General features: G+C 40.2%; 1 protein-coding gene across 1 annotated transcript in view; it reads right to left on the bottom strand.

The window, feature by feature from the left end:
- Nucleotides 1-17,370, bottom strand: part of LOC308384288 (uncharacterized protein) — a 33,631-nt gene extending 16,261 nt beyond the window's left edge. Inside the window, exons 1-8 of the mRNA XM_080862779.1 lie at nucleotides 17,273-17,370; nucleotides 11,195-11,254; nucleotides 10,763-10,783; nucleotides 10,312-10,587; nucleotides 9,290-9,377; nucleotides 8,519-8,745; nucleotides 5,558-5,845; nucleotides 4,155-4,333 (exon numbers count right to left, since the gene is read on the bottom strand). Of these exons, the coding sequence (XP_080718905.1) occupies nucleotides 4,155-4,333; nucleotides 5,558-5,845; nucleotides 8,519-8,745; nucleotides 9,290-9,377; nucleotides 10,312-10,587; nucleotides 10,763-10,783; nucleotides 11,195-11,240 (1,125 nt within the window). The 5' untranslated portion in view covers nucleotides 11,241-11,254; nucleotides 17,273-17,370. The remainder of the gene's footprint in view (nucleotides 1-4,154; nucleotides 4,334-5,557; nucleotides 5,846-8,518; nucleotides 8,746-9,289; nucleotides 9,378-10,311; nucleotides 10,588-10,762; nucleotides 10,784-11,194; nucleotides 11,255-17,272) is intronic.
- Between the last annotated feature and the right edge of the window lie 6,048 nt (nucleotides 17,371-23,418).

Genomic DNA, 23,418 nt, shown 5'->3' on the forward strand with positions numbered 1-23,418 from the left:
CAACTCTTCAACACTGCCTTTCTGTTAGCGACTAAAACACACAAACAGCACGTACACCCACAAATATTACACTGCATATTTACCTTGTGATTCACGCCACACTATAAAACACCACCGAAGAAGAAGAAACGTGTGCACGCTTAGCTGGCTGGGTTTTACACTAGCAGTGAAGCTTCAGTATGAGCAGTTATCATAACCACACTGTTTATGAGTAACTGCAGTGCTCTGAGGTTTTACCAGCAGAAGGGGAGAGAAGAAGCGGAGGGAAGGAGCGGGAATATTTCACTGATGCTGGAACCAAAGCGCCACACGTGATATCAGCGTGACTTTCTCAAAGTTAGAAATTCCCAGCTGAAGTTACGCCAATATTGAGGAGGTTAAAGCCATCTCAACAGGTCATTCAATCACTATACTGAAGTTTAAAGATCCCCTCCAGACATGTGTGCAGACTCTGTTTAAAAGAATGATTCGAGTCCGAGTTTTTCCCTTAAAAAAAGGTTAATTAGCCTCCTGGAAATGCCTAAAATGACATAGTCGCCCTCCGTCTTAATGGGAAATCCTGAATTTATGAATACGCAAATGTCTTCCGCTTCAAAATTGTAATACTTTTGGCCTATAAGGTGTCTCCTATACACCACTGAAGGGTTATTTTCAATATATGTGCAAATCAAACCTCAAGTTTCCACATCATGCTAGTGAAAGTCATCTATTGAACCACAGCTAACTTCTAGTGTAGCATCATCATTCCTGCTTGAACACCTTAAAGTTATATTTCCAGACAAACTTTGAACACTGGAGGCAGAGCCACTAGTGAAAATAAAATTTCTGAGTGGAGGGAAACTTTAAAAAAATCAAAGTTTTTTTTTGTTAAAGCAAGTAAAGCTGTTTCTGTTGTTCCCAAACTCAGATGGAGCCAAGCAGAAACAGCCCTCCTCTTCATCAACTGAGATTATTACTTGTTTTAAAAAACTTGAGACTTAATAATGGATTAAATGACTTGTTAAAATGGGCATTTCTAGTGTTTGCACCCCGACCTGGCTCAAAACTGTGACTGAAATCCTGCAAGACAATTCCTAAAGTTGGCTGAGCTGTGAAACCTGAATAAGATATAACATCTAAACTGATTTTCTTAATTCAAATCTCATTTTTTGACAGTAAAAACAGAGGAACTGCCTAATTTTGTACGACCACTGTGGAATATTGCATTCTTTACCCCATTAATGTAGAGCAATCAAACTCCATCCACATAATAACCTTATAAAGTGAATTAAAAAGGATGCAGCTCAGTCACATGACTACTGAAAGTCTGCAAGGATCACAGAAACAGTTTGTTCCAAGTCGTAGAGCCAGATCCACTTACGGTAATTTATCGACTTTTTGTCAAATTAGGTCTTCGATCAACCTCTGCTTGTTCATTAGGATTGATAGCAGTTTCTCTCGTGTCCAGGATTTATCGAGTGTGCCAGTGCTCAATATCTTTAATGGCTTCATACAATCTCAAACACACTGAACACATCGTTTTTGAAACTGTCACCAATGGTCGGGTCGCACAAAAGCCAGTTGATCAAGGAACTTATTTGCCACAAAAGCAACACATCTGTTCAGACACCAAAACGAAGAAGGGAGAGCAGCAGTAAAAGAGGCCAGAACGCAATTCTCTCACCAAGAAGAGGCTCCGTGTGAGGCTCCTTAAAGTAAGAGGGAGAAAACGCAACGCACATGCATCAGCGTTAGCCGGGCCAAGAAATCAGAGACATCCAGCTGAGAGCATGAAGGCCTCTTTTCACGCTCATACTTTCAATTCACTAAACACTCATGAAGCTGAATCAAGATAAACAACATTAATGCACCATAACAGTTTTCAATCTAACATCTTAAATATTTTAAAAAACACAGAGAGCATAAAAACCAGTGCGTGCATTTATGTTTCTGTGATGACTGGAAGATACCTCATATTTTTATTTTTGTCACATTGTCATTGGTTAGTAAAGCTAAAATGTATTTGTGGATTGGGGATCGTGCAGTAAATGCAAAAAACCCCGCCTACATGGGCTAAAGACATGTCACCTAATCTACAAATAAAAAAAGTAACTGAAATGTGAAGCAGCGCTAAGATTAAGCCATAAAACATTTAGATTTTTGATGAGAATCCAGCTTAAAATGCAAAATCCGAAACATTAATTATCCATCCATCGTGACACAACTGTGAATTTAGCCTTTCCATTAAGTAATTAATGTGACATATTGTTATTGTAAACATTTGGTATCCTCTAATAGGATCTGCAGGGCCATCAGTCTCTGTGGCTGTAGCTGGTTTGTTTACAATGAGTGAGCCATCTGCTTGCAGCAGGTTTTTAATTGGTCCAATCGGTGTAAAGGATCATTTAATGGGGATTCTGGGCAGCAAAGTGTTAACGCTCTACTAGTTTTAATGACCTCACAGTCAGCTTTTAGTTAAAACAGTGAAAAACTGTTATTTTCTGTCTAAATTAGTTTGAAGCTGAACGATTATCCCTGCCAACTATTTTTAATTACATCAAAAGACTGAATTCTTATTTCTTCATTTATCAGACAGACTGATTTAAGCATTCACTGCCTTTTCTATTAAATGCTCATAAAATTGATCTGAACATTTTCCTCAAACAGTTTAGTTGCTCATATCGAACCGGCGTCCCCTCGGCACAGCGATCAATTTCTGAGCGTGATGTTTAGGTGCTTTCTATAGGCGAGTCATCTGTTTGGTGTGTAATGGGGTTTTAATGGGAATCCATAAATTCACTTGGTTAACAAACCGCCTCCTGGGGACGCCGGGTGAGCAGCCGGGGTTAACTGTCAACTCTTCTAAATCATCCAATCCGTCAGTTGATCAGCCGGTAATGAGCAGGTGAATCAAAGAAAGCGAGGATTTTAAAGAGCTGATTGGAAAACAGTCACCAGTTTGTTTTTGTCTCTGCAGGCTCAGCATAATTAAAATATATTTTATTCAAAATTGACATTTCAAGAATGAGAAACAAAATAATAACCACAGCTCAAAAAGGCTTTGTGTTATAACTACTTTTTAAAAACAACACAGACTCTCTAAAGGCTGATTAACGGCACTAAATTACTATAAATCATGAACAAATCAACTGAAAATCAAGTTTTTTTACCTGGTGGGTTCTAAACAATTTCTGCTCCAATTAAGAGACATTTATTATGGATTTGTCTTTTTTTTTTAATTATTAAAATGAAACTAATCATGAGTATCGTGCACAGTGCAGTCTCTAAAAAAATACCACAGCCCAGAGGCATAAAACTCTGTGCAGACTCACAAATAAAACTGTGTGAATGCCCACAGCAGAAAAGCATATTTATAAAGGCATCTGTGCTCTTTTACATTCTTAGTCATTATGAAATGTTATGCACATGCACAAGCCTCATTTTGGTTCTGGTCTTTAGCAATAAATTCATCATTAACATATAAAAGTCACTCTTTGCACCTCGAGCTATTAATGAAGCAATTAAAAAATCATTTGAAGAAGAAGAGGTGGAGAAAAGGAGATGTGGATTCGCTGGTCTCACTTCTGCAACTGTGCAGTTCAGAGCAAAGGACTCTGGCAGAGGTCGGTAAGTATGTAAGCTACAGCTGTGTGCAGTACCCAGAATTCATCAGTGAATAAGAATAAGAATCGTATGATAACAAGAAATGGAAGTAAAAATCACAGTTTTGCAGTATCAGGCTTGACTTGCTACTTGCTCCAAAATCATATGTATACATGGTCCGATGTCTTTATGTATGTCTTAATTTATCAAAACTAGTTTTTGTGTGTATGTGTATTTATGTTTATAAAAAAGGTGTGCATGTTTTTTTCTATGTTATTTAAATTCGGGGTCCTTTTGTCTGTGTCAGCATCCCTGGATATCAGTTTTGGGAATGTTCCTTTGTAGTTCAATTCCACTGAGTCGTCCTCAGCAACGGTGATCTGTTTAATTTGGGTGTGAACATGTTTGCCTGGTGCAGCACTGGAGGGGAGGAAGCTGACCAGCTGACCATCTTCACTCCCACAGCAGGAGCAGGACCGTCTGCCTCTCCCTCCCATCACAGACATCACTGTCCTGCTGCTCACTTTCTTTTACACCACCAAGAGAAATAAAGAACTAAAGATGGGGGTTACCTGTCTGAAAGCCTCGCCGTCACTCTTGCCAGCCTGCTGAGCAATAAGCGTCAACTTCTTGTTCTTCTCGTTCCTCTTATGTACTTTATAGATGCAGGACAGCAGGCACGCCAGCAGCATGAGGGCAACCAGGCCCAGCAGCGCGAGGATGGCCAGAGTCAGGGGAGGCAGCTTATAAGCTGAGCGAGACAGACAAGGACGGGTAAGGAAAAAACAACCATGGCGAGTAATAATGAGTCTTCTGTGACAACAGGAATGATGCTTCAAAACCCTGAAAGAACAGATATCAGCTTTCATCTCTGCCTCCTTTAAATCTCATCATTTTCTGCTGTTAACACGTCAGTCATCCGTGCACATGTGCCGGCAACATCGCCCGCATAAAACTGATAAGAAATAAATAAGCATTTAACATCGTGAACTATAATACAGAAAAACACAATTGCAGAGCCATGATAAATATCATGCGTTTTCTCCTCAGCAGGAATTAAACGATCCGATGTGGGGATTTAAGGTGCTCTTATCCACTTGCATTTATTATATTTATAAATATTACTCACAAATGTTAAACTGGAAGTATTAAAGTAAAATGTCACTAATTTATTTATTATTCATTGGTTTCTGCTCTTCTGACTCCCTTTGTATTACACTTTATATAAAAATAGAAATACATCGAGGGCACGCAGGCACATAAATGTCAGCAGCCTGCAGTGTTGTACATCCTTCAGCATGTTATTGCTTAAATTATTAATATTTATGACTACACTGTGACACAGAAAGACCAGCTTCAGTGTCTGCTCTTTAAAAAAGGGAAAATCAGAAATGAATGTATAACAGCTGTATGTAGCCTCTGGACCTGAAATGCTAAGCTGCAAAAAATGCAGAAAAAAATGCTTTTTTCATTTCCAGCAGGGGGCGACTCCTCTGGCTGAGGAAACTATCTCACAGCTCAGTTCATCTATGACTCAGCAAACACTTTCCTAATGAGTTTTTGATTTGAAATGCTAGCTTCAAGTCTTATTTAATACAACACGAGGTTCTTTTGTAATCTACGGTCCCATTAGCTGCAAAAAAGCTGGAAATGATTTCAGGCATCATTTGTCCTTCATTTATCAGTCAGAGGCACTTTCCTCTCTCTGTATTGATTCTGATGCTCCAACTTCTCAGCGTGAGTTTGAATACGATAAAAGTTTGATGGTAAGCCCGGTGCTCTGTCTCTCTTTGCTTCCAGCCTTTGTTCATGTAGTTCATGTTGTATTACACTGACTTGCAAACATGCTAGCAGCCCTCTCTGTGTCTTTATTTGCATTTTTACAATACAAAAATTATGCTAATTAGTTTATTATGCTTGTTAGCCAACAGCAATACAGAGCATGTTGTTCATTTAAATGTGTTTTTTCACTTACGGGCTACATCTATGTAGACAGCAGCTACAAGATGCCCAGCCAGGTCTGTCACATTGAAGACACCCGAGTCAGACACTTGGACCTTCTTCAAGGTGAGATGTGAACCCTCCACGTTCACCCTGCCCTCCAGCAGCGGGTCCATCGGCGTCACCACAACCCCCTCGTCCACGATGGCTCGGCCCCGACTGTCTGATTTGGGCTTGAAGACGACGTTGACGCTGGAGTAGGGCAGGTGGAGCTGCATGTTGAAGTTGTCTCCATAGGCGAGGTGCTTGAAATACAGGTGATCTGTGGCAGACCAAAAAACACACATAGTTCTGTGTGTGTGCTCAGAGAAATTTAAACTTGATTTAACCTGTTGGAAGACTAATTTTTCTAAATGCAGCAAATATAAAACTTAAATGTGATGCTGCTCACCACAATAGCATAAACACAGGATATAAATGTGTCACCACAAACGTAATCATATGATTCTAAGCCAGCCTGCATTAGTGGGGGTCTGTGGATGCCCTGCTGTCCTAACCCAAGACAAGGGGTCAGCAAAATAGTTGTCTTTAAAACAGACCATTGTGCTGCACTGGTGAAAATTACATGTAAACATGTGGAAATGTTTAATAATAATAAAACAGGGATGTTTTCCCAGATTATCTTTAGGCCAGTGAGACCCAGGGTTGTATGTCTTTTGGACTTTTTAAAATCTTATTAAACAATATTCAGTTCAATTAAATTCAATTTTATTTATACAGCACCAAATCACAACAACAGTCGCCTCAAGGCGCTGTACCTATTACAGTAAGGCAGACCTTACAGTAATACGTACAGAGAAAAAAACAACGATGACCCCCTACGAGCAAGCACTTTGGCGACAGTGGGAAGGAAAAACTCCCTTTTAATAGGAAGAAACCTCCGGTAGAACCAGGCTCAGGGAGGGGCGTGGCCATCTGCTGCATGGGATGAGAGAAGGAAGACAGGATAAAAGACATGCAGTGGCAGAGAGCCAGAGATTAATATCTGTTTGGTTTTCTGTTTGAGTCTTTATGTCTTACATTATCTTTTTGTTTCTTACGTTTAGTTACAGTTACTGCTCGTACAAAAGTATTAGTTTCCTCGGGTTCTTCTTTTGTTGACTTCTCATTTTGAGTTTACTGTTGTGTCTTCAGTTTCCCAGTTTAGTTCCTTTCTGTTTTAGTTTGTTAGTTGTGTTTTAAATTTAGTTTTACTTCACTTGTGTCGTTCTCCTGATTACTTTCACCTGTGCTTTGAGGCTCAGCTGTGTCTAACTCCCTGATTAACCCTCAGTGTCTGTGTTTATATAGCCCCAGTTTCCCTTCGTCCTTTGTATCAGCAACTGTTAATTTTCCCTCTTAGGTTCCTGCAATTGAGTGTGTTGAACATCTGTTTTGCATTTTGAGCCTCATTTATGAACTATGACATTCCTCCAAATAAAAAAAATTGTTTTCACTTTATTATTTTGTGTCTGTGAGTCCTGCGTTTCAGTTCCCTTTCACACCCCCGACAAACAGCAGTGGGCAGGAAGGACCCCACTCTGACTTGGTGGAGCACGGAGAAACTATTGAGTATGAAGCAACATATCAATCATTCATTCAATGAGTCTGCTGCACTGAGGCTGGACTGAAACATGGGATGAACTGATTAGAGGTTAATGAGTTTGGTTAATGAAATTTGGTGGACATTCATCCTCCCAATGAGATAAATTACTCATGACATTGAAACACAAAACCACACAGTTATGAAAAAGAACATCTATATTACTCATAATAAAGTCTCCCACGAGGCTTAGCCGTATATTGTTATAATACTAGTTAATTAAAATGGTACATAACTACATTATCTGCATGAAAGTATGCAAATGTTGGCATTTAGCTCAAAGACCAGCCTCACAGAAGCTCTTGTGTTGCTGTAGAAACTCAGCGGTGTTTTAATTTCAGTGATATTTATCAGTCTTCAGTTGTAATATTTTGGCTCTGTAACCTTCACCAAAGTAAATGTGTTTTTGATTGAGCTCAGAATCCCTATAGGTGGGTTTAACCTTTTTTAATATATTTAATAAAGACTTTGACCTTTTCTGAGATTAAGGATTTTAAGACAGTGGCACTCAGCCAACATGACCATTTAGCGAAAATCTAGGAAAACCTGAAAAGCACAAAAAGCAAATCACTTATTAAAAACTATGGAGGCTTTAATAAATGACGGGCACATCGAGCTACTCAGCTACTTAACCTCTAGAGACCCTTTTTCTGGTTCCAGGACATATTTATTAAGAGAAAATTGGAGACTGCCAATCACAACACAATAACTGAGGAGGCCATCTGTTACTACTGTGACTGCAGTAAACACAGGATTGAGTGCTTTTTATTTCCTCAGGAACATATCAGAAGAGCTGAAGTTAAGACTTGATTAAAAGCAGGTTCAGTAACACCAGCTGAATGATTGTCTCGTGGCTTTTTTGTCACTTTTGATTAGGTAGAAAAATATTGCAAAAACTTTATAATCTCTATTTCAAATCACACTCTGAACTAACAATATTTAAAATTAGCCTTACTGTGCATCAACAGTTTTTTTCTTGCATAGAGCCCAAGGTTACTTATTTTTACCTGACACTTTATTTTATTGACTAAATTGGATTTTTTTCTCCTCAGGCAAAATTTTATAAGTGTAGCCTTAGGCTTGTGTGGTTAAGAACTACACACACAAACCCCAGTTGGGGGCAGAGTCACTGCAGGTGGGCCAAGCAGAAAAAATAATACATGAAGTGTAAATACGTTCGGGGAAAATAAACAAGAGCTGTGGTAGAATTTAAGTAAAATACAAAGAAAAGAGCTACTGACTGACAGGAAGTCAGAGGCACAAAGCATCTGCACGCACACAGAATGACTCACTTTAACACCGAGTGATCGATTAAAGCCGACAGGATGCTGTAAAGCTCAGATCTTCACTTACCTCTGACATTCAGGCAGGTCCGAATCTTGACTTTGCCTTCGCTGTCTTTTACTGTAAAGCTGCCTTCATCTGTCATCCTGACCGAGTGCAGCACCACACGCTTCTCCGACACGCTGAGGCGTTTCATGTATTCTTCTGCCAACACACCCGTCTGGTCGTACAGCACCACAGGTGGAGGCTCGGTTGTGTACTGCGTCTCTGACTGATTAAGTTGAGACGGACTGGGCCTAAAAATTGTGAAAAATCAGAATAATACAGAACAGATAAAGTAACACAGTGACTGCGATTAAGGATGTTTCCAGAGATGTTAACCGCCCTGTTTCTTCTTCTCTTTATTAATTCATTTCTGGCTTATTTCAACACGCAATAGATGTAACACAGAAGGAGCTGGAGAGCAGCCTCTGTATGTGTTTTATTGTTATTCCTTTGTGTGTTTCTAGTCGTCCCATCTCTCTGTCATGTGTGTCTTTCTGGTTTATTTTTGGTAACTGTTTTTCTTTGTATGTCTTCTGTGCTTTTACTTAATGTTTCCCTGGATGTTCCCACCTGTTTCCTAATGTGTGATCAGTCCTCTGTGTATACAGCCCTTTGGCCTTTGTCACCCACCCATCTGTTATCTCTAGATTTCTGCTTTGTGTTCCCTTTTTCTATATTTTATGGCTTTTGTTTTTAACCATTTCCAGGATCTTCTCATCACACATTCAAAACATTCAAACAATCTGTAAAGAAAATGATTCCAGCTTTGGTACTGATTCACTCTGATGACCATACCTGAACTCCAGGGTGATGGGTCCTTTAATGTTGCTAAGATGGATGTAGTAGGTTTCTCCGTATTTGACAATTTGCTCCAAAGCGCAGTCTGATCATCGACACACAGAACAAACAGTCAAAGATGAGAAATTTGTCATGTTGTGGCAAAAGTCACCTCAGTGTAAATATTAAACTCTCAGGAGAAATCTCAGTGAGCCCAACCCTCTCATGTCCTCCTTCACTACATCCATGAATGCTCGGTGTCATCTTCCTCTTTTCCTCCTGCCTGGCAGCTCCATCTTTACCATTGTCTGTCCAGCATATCTACTATCTGACTTCTGCACGTGTACAAACCATCTCTTGTTTCTCTGACTTTGTCTCCACCTGCTTAACCTGAGCTGTTCCACTGATCTCCATCTGTGCCACCTCCACCTCTGGCTTTTGTCTTTTTGTCAGCTCCAAACAAAACCCAGCAAACACACCACCTCTCGCTATCATCTTCACTCTTGCTGCTATCCTTTAGTCATAATCACTCCTGACACTCGTCTTCACCCTTCACTCCACCCTGTCAGCGCTCTCTTCTCGCCTCTCTTCTGCACTATTGTCAACATGGGTCCTGTATCTTCATGTACGTAAAGCACAGTGTGTATCTTATCAAGCTTATGTCAAGTAAAGTCACTTTTATTTACAAAGCACATTTTTAAAAATGAGATGCCCCAAAGCACTTTTGAGTCATCTAACATGACGTGTTGCGTTTCCTTTTAAGATGGTGACTAATTTGTATTTTCTGGCTTCCTGCAAGTAAAACCTGGTCTTCTTTGTGTGTTTGAGTTGAACAATCTTTGCTGTAAGACAGGTGAAATTTAAAAAATCAAGACCGATCATAGAGGACATTTATAATTTCTTTCACGGTTATACTGCCGGCCTGCACAGAATGTCTCTTTCATATTTCGTATCTCTTGTGTCCAGCATTTTTCCTGTTTCCAAACCACATTTTAAAAAATCTAACTTAAAGCACATGAAGAAGACAGAGGGAGGCTTACCCTTGACGATGAGTTTGAAGTGCCTTTCAGTGTTCGGATTGTTTGTGTCCTTGATGATGTACGTGCCCTCGTTCTGCTCCTGCACGTCTTCCAGCACCAGGTAGCCCAAAGTGTTGGAATAGGAAATGTTGTGATTCACCACTTTCCCCGCTGTGATCAGCGGCATGTCGTAGGACTCGCTGGTCGCAGATTTAAAGATGACCTCGCTGCCATTCCCGCGTGGGACATCGATGTGGACGTCCTCGCCAAAGAAAGCTGTCCTGTGTTCTGTTTTTACTGGTAGAAGCAATCAAGATGTTTTTATTAGATATGTTGAATTACTCTTTTTGTTAGTTTTTAGACTTGGTTTTAACCTGAAAGCACAAACACTCTTTCTTTGTCATGTATATAATATAATAATCCTCAAAGAGCGTTCTCAGGCGTGCATTAACATCCAAACAACCATTTTTACCTTTTGCAGATGCTGGCAGGACTGTGGGAAAACAACAAAGGATTAGTTTAAAATGAGTTTATTTGAATGCGCGTTTCTTTTTAGTCTGCTGGATTATACAAAAACCTTTAAATCATTTCCTTTGTTCCAAGTGAAAAACCACACAGCTTCCGCAGAAAGCATTAAAGCATTTGAAATGTAAATGCCGCCAATAATGACAGCTAACAATAGACTGGATACAAAAACAAAGAGCCAGATTCTTCATTACAGGCGAAATGAAAGGAAATAAGTGGAAATTAACTAGATCACAATGTGTTTTAGCTTCTTTGGTGAGGCTTTCACAGCATCCATGCTAATCACCCAGTTAAAACAAATGTGGTTTTGCAGGAAGTCTGTTTCAACAGTTCATCTATCTAAACTCTCTCCCTGGTGACTGATTATGTTCTTGCTTACCCGTGCAGAACAGGACGCTGAGCACTGCGGCGCCGATTACTTTCATCTTGAACAGTTGATCTGTACACAAAAGAGAAGAGAAACCCACAGACAATACAAAACAAATTAAAAAAGGCTTTTTATAGCAGGATCGTGGCTCCAGGTTTTTAAAAAAAGCAACATTTCCCATATGGTAATTTTATTTGACAAGATATATTTGTTAGCTTCTGTGTTTAATTTAGAAACACCTCGCTAAGGTAGAAGCATGCCAACTTCAATTTTTGTCCTCAAGTTGAGGAGAAGCACCCAACCCCGCCCACCCCTAAATTCTCTACACCGCTGTGCGGCATTGAGGAGCTTTTCGCAAATTAGCTCGGTAAATATCTAAGAGTAGACTTCCGCCAACACTCTTTGGCAAGAAAACCTATAGTGCTGTTGCAAAGTCAAATATATTATTAAGTCAAGTTTTATAGATAAAGTGTCTTCAAGACAAAAACGTGATGTTGTGCTGCGCGAGCTGAACAGCGGCTCCTCGTGTCTCCCGTGGTGCTGGGAGATAATCGGCTTTCCACTCACGACACAGGATCACAAACTGCAACGGAGGACGAGGGGAGGAATCAAGAGGAGAAAAAAGATGAAGAGTAAATGAAGACAAAGTAGGAGATATTTAAATGCAAGAGTGCACAGCCACTACTTTGGGATGATGAGCTGGACAGGAGCCAGCTGGCACGAGGGGACTGACCTTTAGCTGCAACTGCACCGGCTTACACTAAGCAGTAGTAGCATAGTTATTAAGGTGGGATAATTAGATGAAAGATTAAGACAGACACGATGAAACAGCTAGAAACAAAAAGGAGTAGAAAGATTAACAACATAAACTGGTTCATGCAAAAATCTAATGAACATTTAGGGATGTAGAGACGATCAAGACGACTTACTGAAGCTTAAACTGAGAATCAGAATGAAGAAGAACTCTGACAGTCGGCTCGCTTCAGCATTTTGCATGAACAACATGAAACCACGGTTTCCATCGTGTCTTGTATCTGTGGTTCAGGGTGGTGGTGGGGATTATAGTTTCTTATCAGCCTTATCAGCCTCCCTGAGTATTGTTTCTGACTATGTCCATCTCTTACAAGCACAGTGTACCCATCTACCAGCCAGAGAATGCACCATGTCACAAAACTGACATGACAACCAGCTCACTCTACTTAAATGGCCTCCACAGTCGCCAGATCTCAATCTTTCCCTTTGGGGTGTATTGAAATGGGAGGATCACATCATGGATGTGCGGACAACAAATCAGGAGCAACTGTGTGATGCTTTCATGCCAACACAGATCAAAATCTCTGAGGAATCTTTCCAGCACCTTGTTGAATGTTTGCTACAAATAATACAGGCAGTTGTGAACGTAAAAATGAGTCTAACCTGATACAGTAAGGTGTGACTAATGATGTGGCCACTGAGGTGTATACTCTGATCTCCACATGGACTACTACAAGTATTACTGACCAGTTGAGCAGGCCCCCATTATTGTAAATCAATGCTAAAAAACAGTAGTCAAGTACTCAGAGTAGCTGTCGTTAAAGTAGGTCTGAATGCTCATTTCCAGCACCTTATACTCATTTTTTAAATTCGAGTGGAGTCCAAAAACAAGCAACATCCCTTACATTATTCACAGGTCAAAATAATCCTTTATCATCTTATGCTGGTGTAGCGCCCCATTATATTCACTGTCTAAAACCAGCTGCTTCAGCTTCTTTAATTTTAAGACCAAACTTCATTTAAGCCACCGTTCTTCTAACTAAATGCCCCTCACAGACAAGAGGTAGGTGCTGCACTATGAGCTCCAGCTACACATGCAGTATTCAGGAGAACGTCAAAGAAGCATTACAGGAGTCACTACTTCATTTTCTTCGTGTCTACAGCCGTCTGTGTCCATCTTATACGCACAACCCTGTTATAAAAGCTAGTAATAATCCTGTCGGGGAACACGACGACATGTGGGTGTAAAAGACTGACATACTATCGAAGTATTAAATTAACTGCAGATTCACATCAAAGACTTGCATTCATCTACAACACAAATCCACTGTCCTAACACTACACCTGCAATCAGGCTGACACTTGGATGACAATAATCAATCCACCTGCTTCCATCCTTGGCATTGTTTCGACAGCGCTGCTCTAATGGGGCGGCTGACACAACCGACTTCAAAACGCCTGCTCAGCAAAACAAAACACACAAACAGGCGCGGGCTAAATATGTCCGCTTTTAATTTGAAACTTACTGAACCTTCCACATAACTCTGAACAACAAAGACGAAATGAACAGGAATGCCAAATACCTGCTGATAATTCAGTTTTTATTCAAATAAAGTGGTTCTTCCTGCTGATTACAGATTTCAGCCTGCAAAAGGTTATTAAATTTAAAGCAGGTTTCAGAGCTCTGCAGCATATTTGGAAGTATAATTTATTTTCCTGCCTGGATCCAGTTCAGGATGGTGGAAAAGAAGGAATCACGGCATCTTCAGACTGAGAGAACAATAAAATGCCACTGCGTTTCTGCCAGCTCCTTCAGATGAGGGATTAGAGTGCTATTTAAAGAAAGAAAAAAAGAGGTGACAGCCCATGCACTTTCCTTCAGCACATCAACACGTGAGGACATTTCAAAATGACACCCTGTGGGCAGGAAAACTGTTCCAGAGGCTCTTAGTCCTTTGCAGAAAACACAGTAATCATAGCATATTTTCTAATCGCCGCCCTTTTGAAGCAGGTTTAAATCATCTCACTTTAATCTTCTACAGTGGCATTAGTTCATTGCATATGTGAGTGCTCATGCTGGGCTGCAGCAAAGACATAAATCACAGGTTTGATTCATTGATTGAGAGGAAGCATGCATCTGACGGGAAAATGACAGGCTGCTGCTGATTACATAAATGTACACATCCACTTTAAAAACATGGAATATCTATTCAGTGAAGTGCGGTGGGAGTAGTGGCTGTGCATGAAACAAAACTCACACCTGACACCACCGGTTTGGATTTCTTCAAGTGCAGGTATGATGATGCATTTTCCAGAGTTTCTGGTTTTCTAAACATCTCACTCGCTGCGTCAGAGGAAAGTCATAATAAGCTAAGAGGCCTGTTATACAGATGTAATCGTTGTCCTTTGGCTGAGTCTCTCGTGTCCATTTATAGAGGCTGAGTCTAAATGGGGTCATAGCTCTCATGTCTCCTATTATAACTAAAAGGATCAATCAAACTATACAAGGCATAGCATTTAGTGAAGTGCGTATGACACGTCCAGCAGCCGCCCCGCGGTGAGAGGCTCGGAGGGTACATCTTCCCGGCTGATCTCATCAGTCTGACATCAATCGTGACTGACGGATTTAAGAGCCTTTTCCACCTCATCGCTGCTCTCCCACACAAGACGGAGGGCAACAGCATCATGCCTCCATCCTCCTCCTGTTTCAGTATCAGCTCTCTCATCTCCCACCTTCAATCTGATTCTGGTTTCCTGTTTGTCTTTCTGTACTTCTAATCTTCTCTTCAAACACTTTCCCTTCTTTGTCTTCTCTCTCATTAATTATCCTTCTGATTCCTTTCAAGGTTAGTCTGACTCATAAGCTGTGATGATAGCGCACTAATGTCAAATATCCTCCACCTGTACTGAGACAGCAGTGACAGTTTCTCAATAACATCAGAAGAAGTGAAGGTTTGGGGTACCTCGACTCTCAAAAACTGTGTTGTCGCACGAGTGCAAGCACAGGTGGAAATAAGAGGTGGACACAGTGTTGTCCTCCACACTGCATCATATATAACTATATAATAAAAAGTAATATAATGATATGCACTGAAACCTTTAAATATGAATTTGAGACGATAAATCAACTTCATATGCCTCACAGTGTTCCAGAAACCAGTCTGTGATGCTGAGGGTCCACATGCTCGAACCCCAGTGCCCGCCGACACAAGTGGTGGGTCCACAGGGGGGCTAAACCACGTTATCTTTTTTTGGCTGTGCCCAAACAGGCCCCATCTACACTGACCTGGTCACCAGACACCTCTTACAGGCCTGGCTCTGAGAGAGAGAGCCCCAATTTCCCACTTCCAGCCGAGGTTAACCAACTCAGAGAACGCTGTTCTGTTAGGGTTTTCCATCGCTCTTTGTCTGATTCCTCCCCTGAGACCAATTTGCTATAACCCTACCCCTGATGGCGTCAACCCCCTTTCACTGCTGTAAGGTGGTGATTGGTGGGGTGGGGGGGGGGGGGGGGGGGTTTGATCTATGATCTACTATTCTCCAACTCCTTTACTTTGCAAGAAATTAACTTAAGATGCTATAAAAGATAAAAGTAGCTTCCACAGAAGTGCAGAAAAGCCTTAAACCTGAATTACTTTTAATGGCCAGCAGGGGGCGACTCATCTAAACTTCCAAAGAAGGCTTTGTAAAAGCAGCTCTCTGTTAGCTTGCTCCACAATCTCAGTAGACATTTTCCTGATGACTTCATAGGCTCTCTCAGTGGTTTCAGGTCATACTGAGTGAAACTTGAAGTTTGGGGTTTTTTTTAAGCTTTGGTCATTATTAGAGGTAAAAGTTGATGTGCACTCCTGACATCCACTTTCAAAACACCAAGATGGGAACAGAGAAAATGCTTAACTGACACTTCCCTTACTAATGAGTGATGGTGGCTGCATGCATGTTTTATACTGACAATGCTGGTAATGCATGTTTATGGAGGTCAGCTGTGATGGTTATAACTCGATGACTTTTCAATTTTCAAGTGCTATTTTTTCCTAGAAGCATTTTCCTATTTCCTACCTGCCACACCTAAGTGGTACCTGGTCCCTTCTGCACCACCTGAAAATGCTGAACATCACTGATGTTCAGAATGCTAATCCAAAGCTTCTCCCTTGTGTCCATTTTCCAGTCAGAGTGATCAGCAGTGGAGCTTCAAATCTAAAGATGCTGCACCTTCAAGATTGGCTCCACTCTGTGGACTTGCATGTACTCTCTTCTGCACCTCCACCCCCATCCCCCCTTTAACCCCTCCTTATACAGCTCACAAAGCCAGAAGCAGCAGCTGGTGCAGCCAAGGGTGTGTCACGACCAACACCAGCATGAATGGGCCGGTCCCAATTTGTCGATGTCCAGATAAAATGGAGGGGAGTAAAGGGACAGAGTGAACATGAATGGAGACTCTCTTTGTTTCATTAATTCACAGATGTCAGAGGAGTAACAGTAAACCATCAATTTATGGTTTAAGTAAAGAGTAATCAAATATTGGCACGTCACTTAGAGGAGATTTGTAGCAAAACGAACCCTAATAAGAAGCATTTTTCATAAATATGACGCACAGACCGGTGGCTTGGTTCATGTACTTACCACAAAATAAAAGCAAGGCTTCTCACAGTTCACCACAGCACTTATTCATCCATCCATTTTCTTAATAAAATGTAAATGACTTTTCAGTGACTAATACTTCAGCCCTTCAGCGGGAGGCTGTGGTGTGTGCTATAGTGCATTGCATAACGGTTTCTGCCTGGAAAATACCCTGTTTTCAGACGGGTATTTCCCGAACACAGCACACGATAATGCACCACAGCCAGGGGCAGCACGGGATCATACGCTATACAGCATATCGAGCGTTAAACCACTTGGCGATCTGATTATCAGCATGAGTGCAAAGACTCTGCTTTTTCAGTGGCGTCAGCAGAAACACGAATGAATTTACAGAATTAAGCCAAAATTAGGAGAATGGAGGAGGCGACTGTGCGCAGTGGCACCATGCAAACAAACGCAGCGCTTTGATTTCTGCCTGAATGCTGTGGAATTTGCAATTTTCCCGGGAAATTCAGAAAGTTTACCCCTAATGTAGCGTTAATTGCTTTATTATTGTGTGAAGGAAATCCCTGTAACTGCTGCCGCCGGTGGTTACACGCCCTACATCACCGGTGCGAGCGCTCAACACAAGCAAATAGTCAAAACAGCGAAGAAAAACTGCAGAATTTAACCCACTACCTCCCTGACTGAGCGAAATCACGAGGAAAAAAGACCAGTCTTTGTAATATGCAATTATAAATGGATGAGGGTAATTACCTTTGTCAAGCCTCAGATCCGAAAATCACTGGACAGGGAGGGGCTCTCGTCCACCCCATCACCCCCCAACTCGACAACTAGAGACTTCAATGAGGCCGATTCGGGAGTGGGCTGAGGACTTTCGGTTGATGTCGGGTTTGTGGACCATTTCATTTCGGCCTTGCTCGGAAAGCTTCGGTAGAAAGCGTCGATTCTGGCTCGGAGCCACAAGAAACCGCTCTGCAGTTTAACCTCAGGCCACCATCACACATGCACGATTTCTCCAGCCTGTTGTTCAAAATTACCATCGAAAACTATTTTATGTTTATGTTTATATTTTTTTGCATTGTCGTTTTTCGTACATTTACATAATTATTATTTTATAGTATTTATTTCTAACAGCATGTGCTCGTCTCTTATTTTTTCAGTTACATTAAAGCGCTTTGTTCCTTTGCAATCAACAAGATTTACATAAAAACACAGACATATTTAACCCATGAAGTGGTAGATAACTACAAATCAAAAATGAAGAAAGCCAATTACAGGAAGCAGAGGTGTGGACTCGAGTCACATGACTTGGACTCGAGTCAGACTCGAGTCATTAATTTTATGACTTTAGACTTGACTTGAAAAAATGTTCTAAGACTTGTGACTTGACTTGGACTTTTACACCAATGACTTGGGACTTGAATTGGACTTGAACCGGTTTACTTGAAAAGACTTGATATTTTACCCCAAATATAAAATTTAACATGCATATTATATAGAGATTGAAAATGTGACGTCATTCACGGGTAGAACCGCAAAGGATTCTGGGAACTCGTGGCAAGCGGTACTAGCGCACGCAGGCTTTCAATTAAAATCAGTCACACAGCGATAAAAAGAAACACAAAAATGTCAAGAAGCCGTTGTATTATTAACTGCAATAGCCGGTCGCATGACAGCCACGGGAAGCCGACGGGTAAAGAGATCGGTTGTTATCGGATTACGTCGTTGAAGAGAAATTGTTCGAGCCATGTTTCCGAAGTAACAAAGAGGCGACTGGATTGCAGCCATTCAAAGATCAAATATAACGTCCTAGAACACTCCAGCTCACAGGTTAATCTGCTCCAAGCATTTACACAAAGGTCAGTCTGCTGTTGTAGTTAATGCGTCATTTTCATAACATAATTGGTGATATAGGTTACAAGCAAGTCTGGCGCTGAACAGAAATTGTCGTGCTATGCTCCTTTGTTTATTGTGCATAAATAGTGAATTGTCCTGACACAATATTGCGTTTCGCTTCTGTTATTATGGTACACTGACAAAAACATATACTTTTATTCACAGGATAAAACAGGTTTTTTGTATCACTAATTGCCCAGTACGATTACAGCATACAGTATTATTGTCACTGCTACATTTCTGTGATGCTACCAGAAATTATTTCCACTACTAATTAATTACCGTTGAGCTCAAAGGTTATATTAATAAACGGTTAAGGAATGTGTATTTATGACGACAATTTGTGAGACTGGTAAACTTATGATACGTACGATGGTCTTTCGTTCTACACGGTGCATTTCAAGGTCCTGCACCCATCCGTCGGTAAACTGTACCTGGGCTTGTTGCAGTGACCTGAAGTTACTAAACTTCATGAGTGTATGCACTCACTCCAAGAACCGTATAATTATAAATATGCATATAAATATGCTAAGATGAGATAGCTGACTTCATCCAACTAGCAAATGTTGTCCAGGCTACGTTGGTGATACAGTTTTTTTTTTTAATGTGTATGATATTTTTGTCATGCGATTTTAAAGCTGGTCCTACAACCGCATCCAAGAATAACATGCAGCTTATCTCAGAACTGTCGGTGAAAATTATTCTTGGAGCTAGGTTTAATTGAGCTGCATTTTAAAGAGGTGCAATTTCACAATTTGTGTATATTTTCTAAGTTCACTATTTTGTCATGTGTTGAGAAAAACACAGATTTTAAAATTACATGGTCTAATATTTACATTTAGCATAACGGCAACATTATTTTTTCATTTTTTTTTTTTTTAAAGACTCGAAAGGACTTGAAATTCAAAGTTTCAGACTTGTGACTTGACTCGGACTTTTACACCAGTGACTTGAGACTCGACTCTGACTTGCCTGACATTACTTGAGACTTGACTTGAGACTTGAGGATAAAGACTTGAGACTTACTTGAGACTTGCAAAACAATGACTTGGTCCCACCTCTGACAGGAAGTGACAGGCACACCTTTTAAAATCAATAAGTGGCATGTGAATGGTCTCCTGTTAATCACAAGCGCAATGTGATTAACACGCTGCAAAAAAAAGAAAACCCCTTAAGCTGTATAAAACATGCAGAAGCTTTTGGAGTGTCATTAAAACGCATTTTGCTGAGTCGGTAAAAAGATTTGCATTATGTTCTAATGAAGACATTAGGCAGCTTCGTACTGTTAACTGTCACAGTGCACACATAGAGCTCCAGTGCTGCAATAATAAAAGTTCCTCTGTTGTGTATTAATGCAAATATTCAGCATTTGCATTAATATGCTGCATATCTACAGTAAATTCAACATATCCTAAAGATCTACAGATAACATGATGCTAATGTGCATTGCAAATGCAGAAAATTATTAACCAATGGATGTAGGGCAGACAAAAATAGAAAGCAGATTGGCATATTAGTTATTAATATAAGAGAGCTGGTGCAAATCAGATCAAGTTTCTCAGTTTAAGCTGGCATCCTGTAATAAAGTCTGATCATGTATTCGCAGAGAGTAATGTCAGTATGAGGTGCAAAGACCCAATTTCCAGTTTTTATTGAGCTGTAACGTAAGGGGCTGGCAAGTTACCATAGCAACTTCTAACTGTGTATAGTTATCTCTTTTTAGTCTAAAATCACAAAAGTATTGAAAATAACTCCCTGCAGATGTGTAGCCAAATAACAACAAGTTGTTAGACTGTGCTTCTGTGTTTCATCAGATTAATTTATTGCATACATGTGTGATCAACAGCTAGAAAAGCATACATGAGGTGGGAGTAACTTAATATGCATCCTTTCTTCCCATTCTAAGCCATCACCCAGCTGGGTGAGCTCTGCTTTAAAACAGCATTTTAAAAAAACAGCTGTTCTCTTTTTGTTTGCTGCTAAATAGTAGAATAAACTCATCGATGTAATTTGGAGGTATACTAGACCTCTGTATACCAGGCCACAGGTGCTCATCAGTCATGGTTGTTTGTAGGTGTTTTTAAATTCATTTTAGTGTGGAACAACTGTTTACAAGCAGCAGTGCTTAATGTTACTGCACCAGCATCTTAACACAAGCAGAAAAGTAGTAAAAGCAGTACTGGAACAGCTCTTGTCATTGTGCCAGAGAATGATTGACAGCACTCTTCTCCAATAAGTTTGGGCTGTTTTTAGAATCTCTGTTTTTTTTATTGCATTTTACTAGATTGAACACATTTGTTGTCAGTTTCTAAAAATAATTGTTTTACAATATTATATTTTAATTTTATTAAAAAAAAAATATTAACTGAGCCACTTTGACTCATCACATTTCATTTATGTGAGAAAAAGACTTTACTTTATTGAAACATTTTCATAGTCTAATGCACTGTACTATTCTACTTTATTTATTTATTTATTTGTCTTAGAATGGATGCAAAAATCTGGACTGACCCAGAGGGTCATTTCTGTTTTACACTGTTAGCAATAAATCAACAAGAGATCTATGTTGGATGTAAATTAGTGCGGTCTTTCATCTTCCCGGCTTACTGAGGTGGTGCTGACCAAGATCCCGATTTCCTGACTTGTACTTCTCTGTTGATGCTGTCCAAGGTCCTGATTTATGCCAGCCCCCAGCGTCACTGCCTTCGACTGAATCACAGCCTCGACCTGCCGGAGGTGCAGGCCCTGTAGAAGTGCTATTTATCTGCCTATTTGTGGAGTCTGGACATTATTATACTTGAATTAGTTGTCCAGACTTGACGTGCATACGTGCTGAAGATGTTTAGATGCTCATTCATCACTAGGGGAGCCTCTGATGGGCCTCAGATTTGCTCTGCAGCAGCACAGCGACCCCAAACACACAGAGGAGTTATAATGAAAATCTTCAAAGAGCAACGAGCACTGCAGCAGATGGTAACCTCCTCCCCCCACAGAGTGAAAGGGATCACTCCTGCTAATTTTTATTGAGTCAGTTGTGTTTGTGCTTATTGATCTATGTATTTACTGATGTGTCATGTTTTAAGTATATGCACCTGCAGTGTATACAGTATAGGTACCCAGATTTAAGATGTACATTAGCAGAAAACAGGATCAACTTTAACCCTGTTTGACTATGTTTTGGTTATTTGTATTTAATCCCTTGTTTCTTACCTGTGTAGCTGTTATGGCCTCCTCTGTCCCTTTTTTCTTCCCTGTTCTCTGGAGCTCTCTGGCAGGGTGAGAGTGGGCCAGCCAGACTTTCTGATTGGTGTAAGGTGAAAGGAAAAACAGGAGTTTAAGTATAGATGGGAGATCTTTAAACCTGGCCCTGCTCCTCCTGTTCAAGCCACAGTATCTTCTGGTTTGCTAATTTGTTACTTCTGCCCTGCACTTCATTATATTCTCCAATTTCCCCTTTCACCTTAAACCAATCAGAAAGTCTGGCTGGCTCACTCTCACCCACTCCTGTTGGATTGTTCTCTGATTTCCAGTTTCCCACATGTTACACCATGAGGAAATGAGGAAAGACTGAGAGACTATGTGGTTTCTGCTATGTCCCTCACGTTGAGAAACACGTCCCAAATCTTCTGGAAACCATCTTCTGCCCAAAATTTAAAGTCTACTCTTGTCTAAGTAGCAAATGCTCTCAGACCTGCTTGTTTAAAACTGATCAGCTCTCACCCCCACTATCCTATCCACTCACAGTTCCTGCTTATTTCATATTAACTAATAAATATAGCTAAAAATTTCTGAAAGCATCCCCACTTTGATACCTAAAATCTCGCTGTATAATAAAATAGCCATCTGTTAAACACAATGAGTTACTATAGCAAACGTATGATATTTATGTTTTAGCTTGTTGGGAAGACGACTTTAAGTTATTGTGGAAATCAGATTAAAATCTTTCATAATTTCCTTACATGTTATAAACTCAATACTAACTTAAGCTTAAAGAAATACCGAGATAAATAAAAAATGAGATTAAAAACACTTTTCAGCTCAAGAAATCTAACTTTGCTTTGATGGGAAAATATGTTTTGGATGTTTGCTTCTGCCTGCAGCTCTCACTCGGTTTATTGCTGTTATAATATTGTACCGACTTCCTGAAAGCTGACGCTGAAAGCTGTTTACAAGCAGACTAAAAGCTGATCATTAATAATGACTGACACGGCAGGCGATTTTTTTCCTATAAATGTGTTTTTATTTCTCCCAAATGTTTCACAGTCAACAGGATACCAAATGAAACAGTTTCAAACGAGCTTCAAAATAAAAAAAAGTACAAACAACATGAAGCACAGAGGAAACACAAAGAAAACATGGCTGAAGTTCACGTGAATACTGTAGTGGCTCAGTGTGAAAAGATTTAGGAGAATGAAAAATTAAATTAATATGTTAAAGGACGAAATATAAAACTGCAAAGCAGCTGGGGGGTTTGTCTTTCAAAATAAAAGCACCTGGCCATTTTATTTTTAAAACATGTTTCAGGAAATGTTAAGGTTAGACTTCAGATCTTCAGATGTTGGCCTGAATAGTGAGGTTATAATAATAGTGAGGGAAGTTTTCAACTTTTATCCACAACGTTAACAATTCAAAGACGCTGATCTTTCCTGTCACTCTGACTTTTTAAACACTCAGATTTATGTTTCTTTGCTTGAATTTAAATACTTTTTTTTTATTGGAAAATGTCCCGTTGAATTGGTTAATCCAACAACAGCCGACATGCTTTTAACACAGAGGAGCTGAAGGCTCTGTTAGCCTGAGATGTGGTATGAAAGGAAAACAGAGCAGTTGTTATGTGCAGTGCGCTTCTCCTCTAACATTGGTTGGTAATAAATATATATCTAAAAATGAATTTGTTTCTTGGAAATTCACTGAATGGGACTTTTGTTGTGGCTAATCACTTCAAGGGATCTGTACTTACTAGTATAATGGACACTGAGCATGTGCAGTGTGTTTCTCCTCAA

The sequence above is a fragment of the Rhamphochromis sp. 'chilingali' genome (genome assembly GCF_963969265.1).
Source record: "Rhamphochromis sp. 'chilingali' genome assembly, chromosome: 17".
Taxonomy (NCBI): Eukaryota; Metazoa; Chordata; class Actinopteri; order Cichliformes; family Cichlidae; genus Rhamphochromis; species Rhamphochromis sp. 'chilingali'.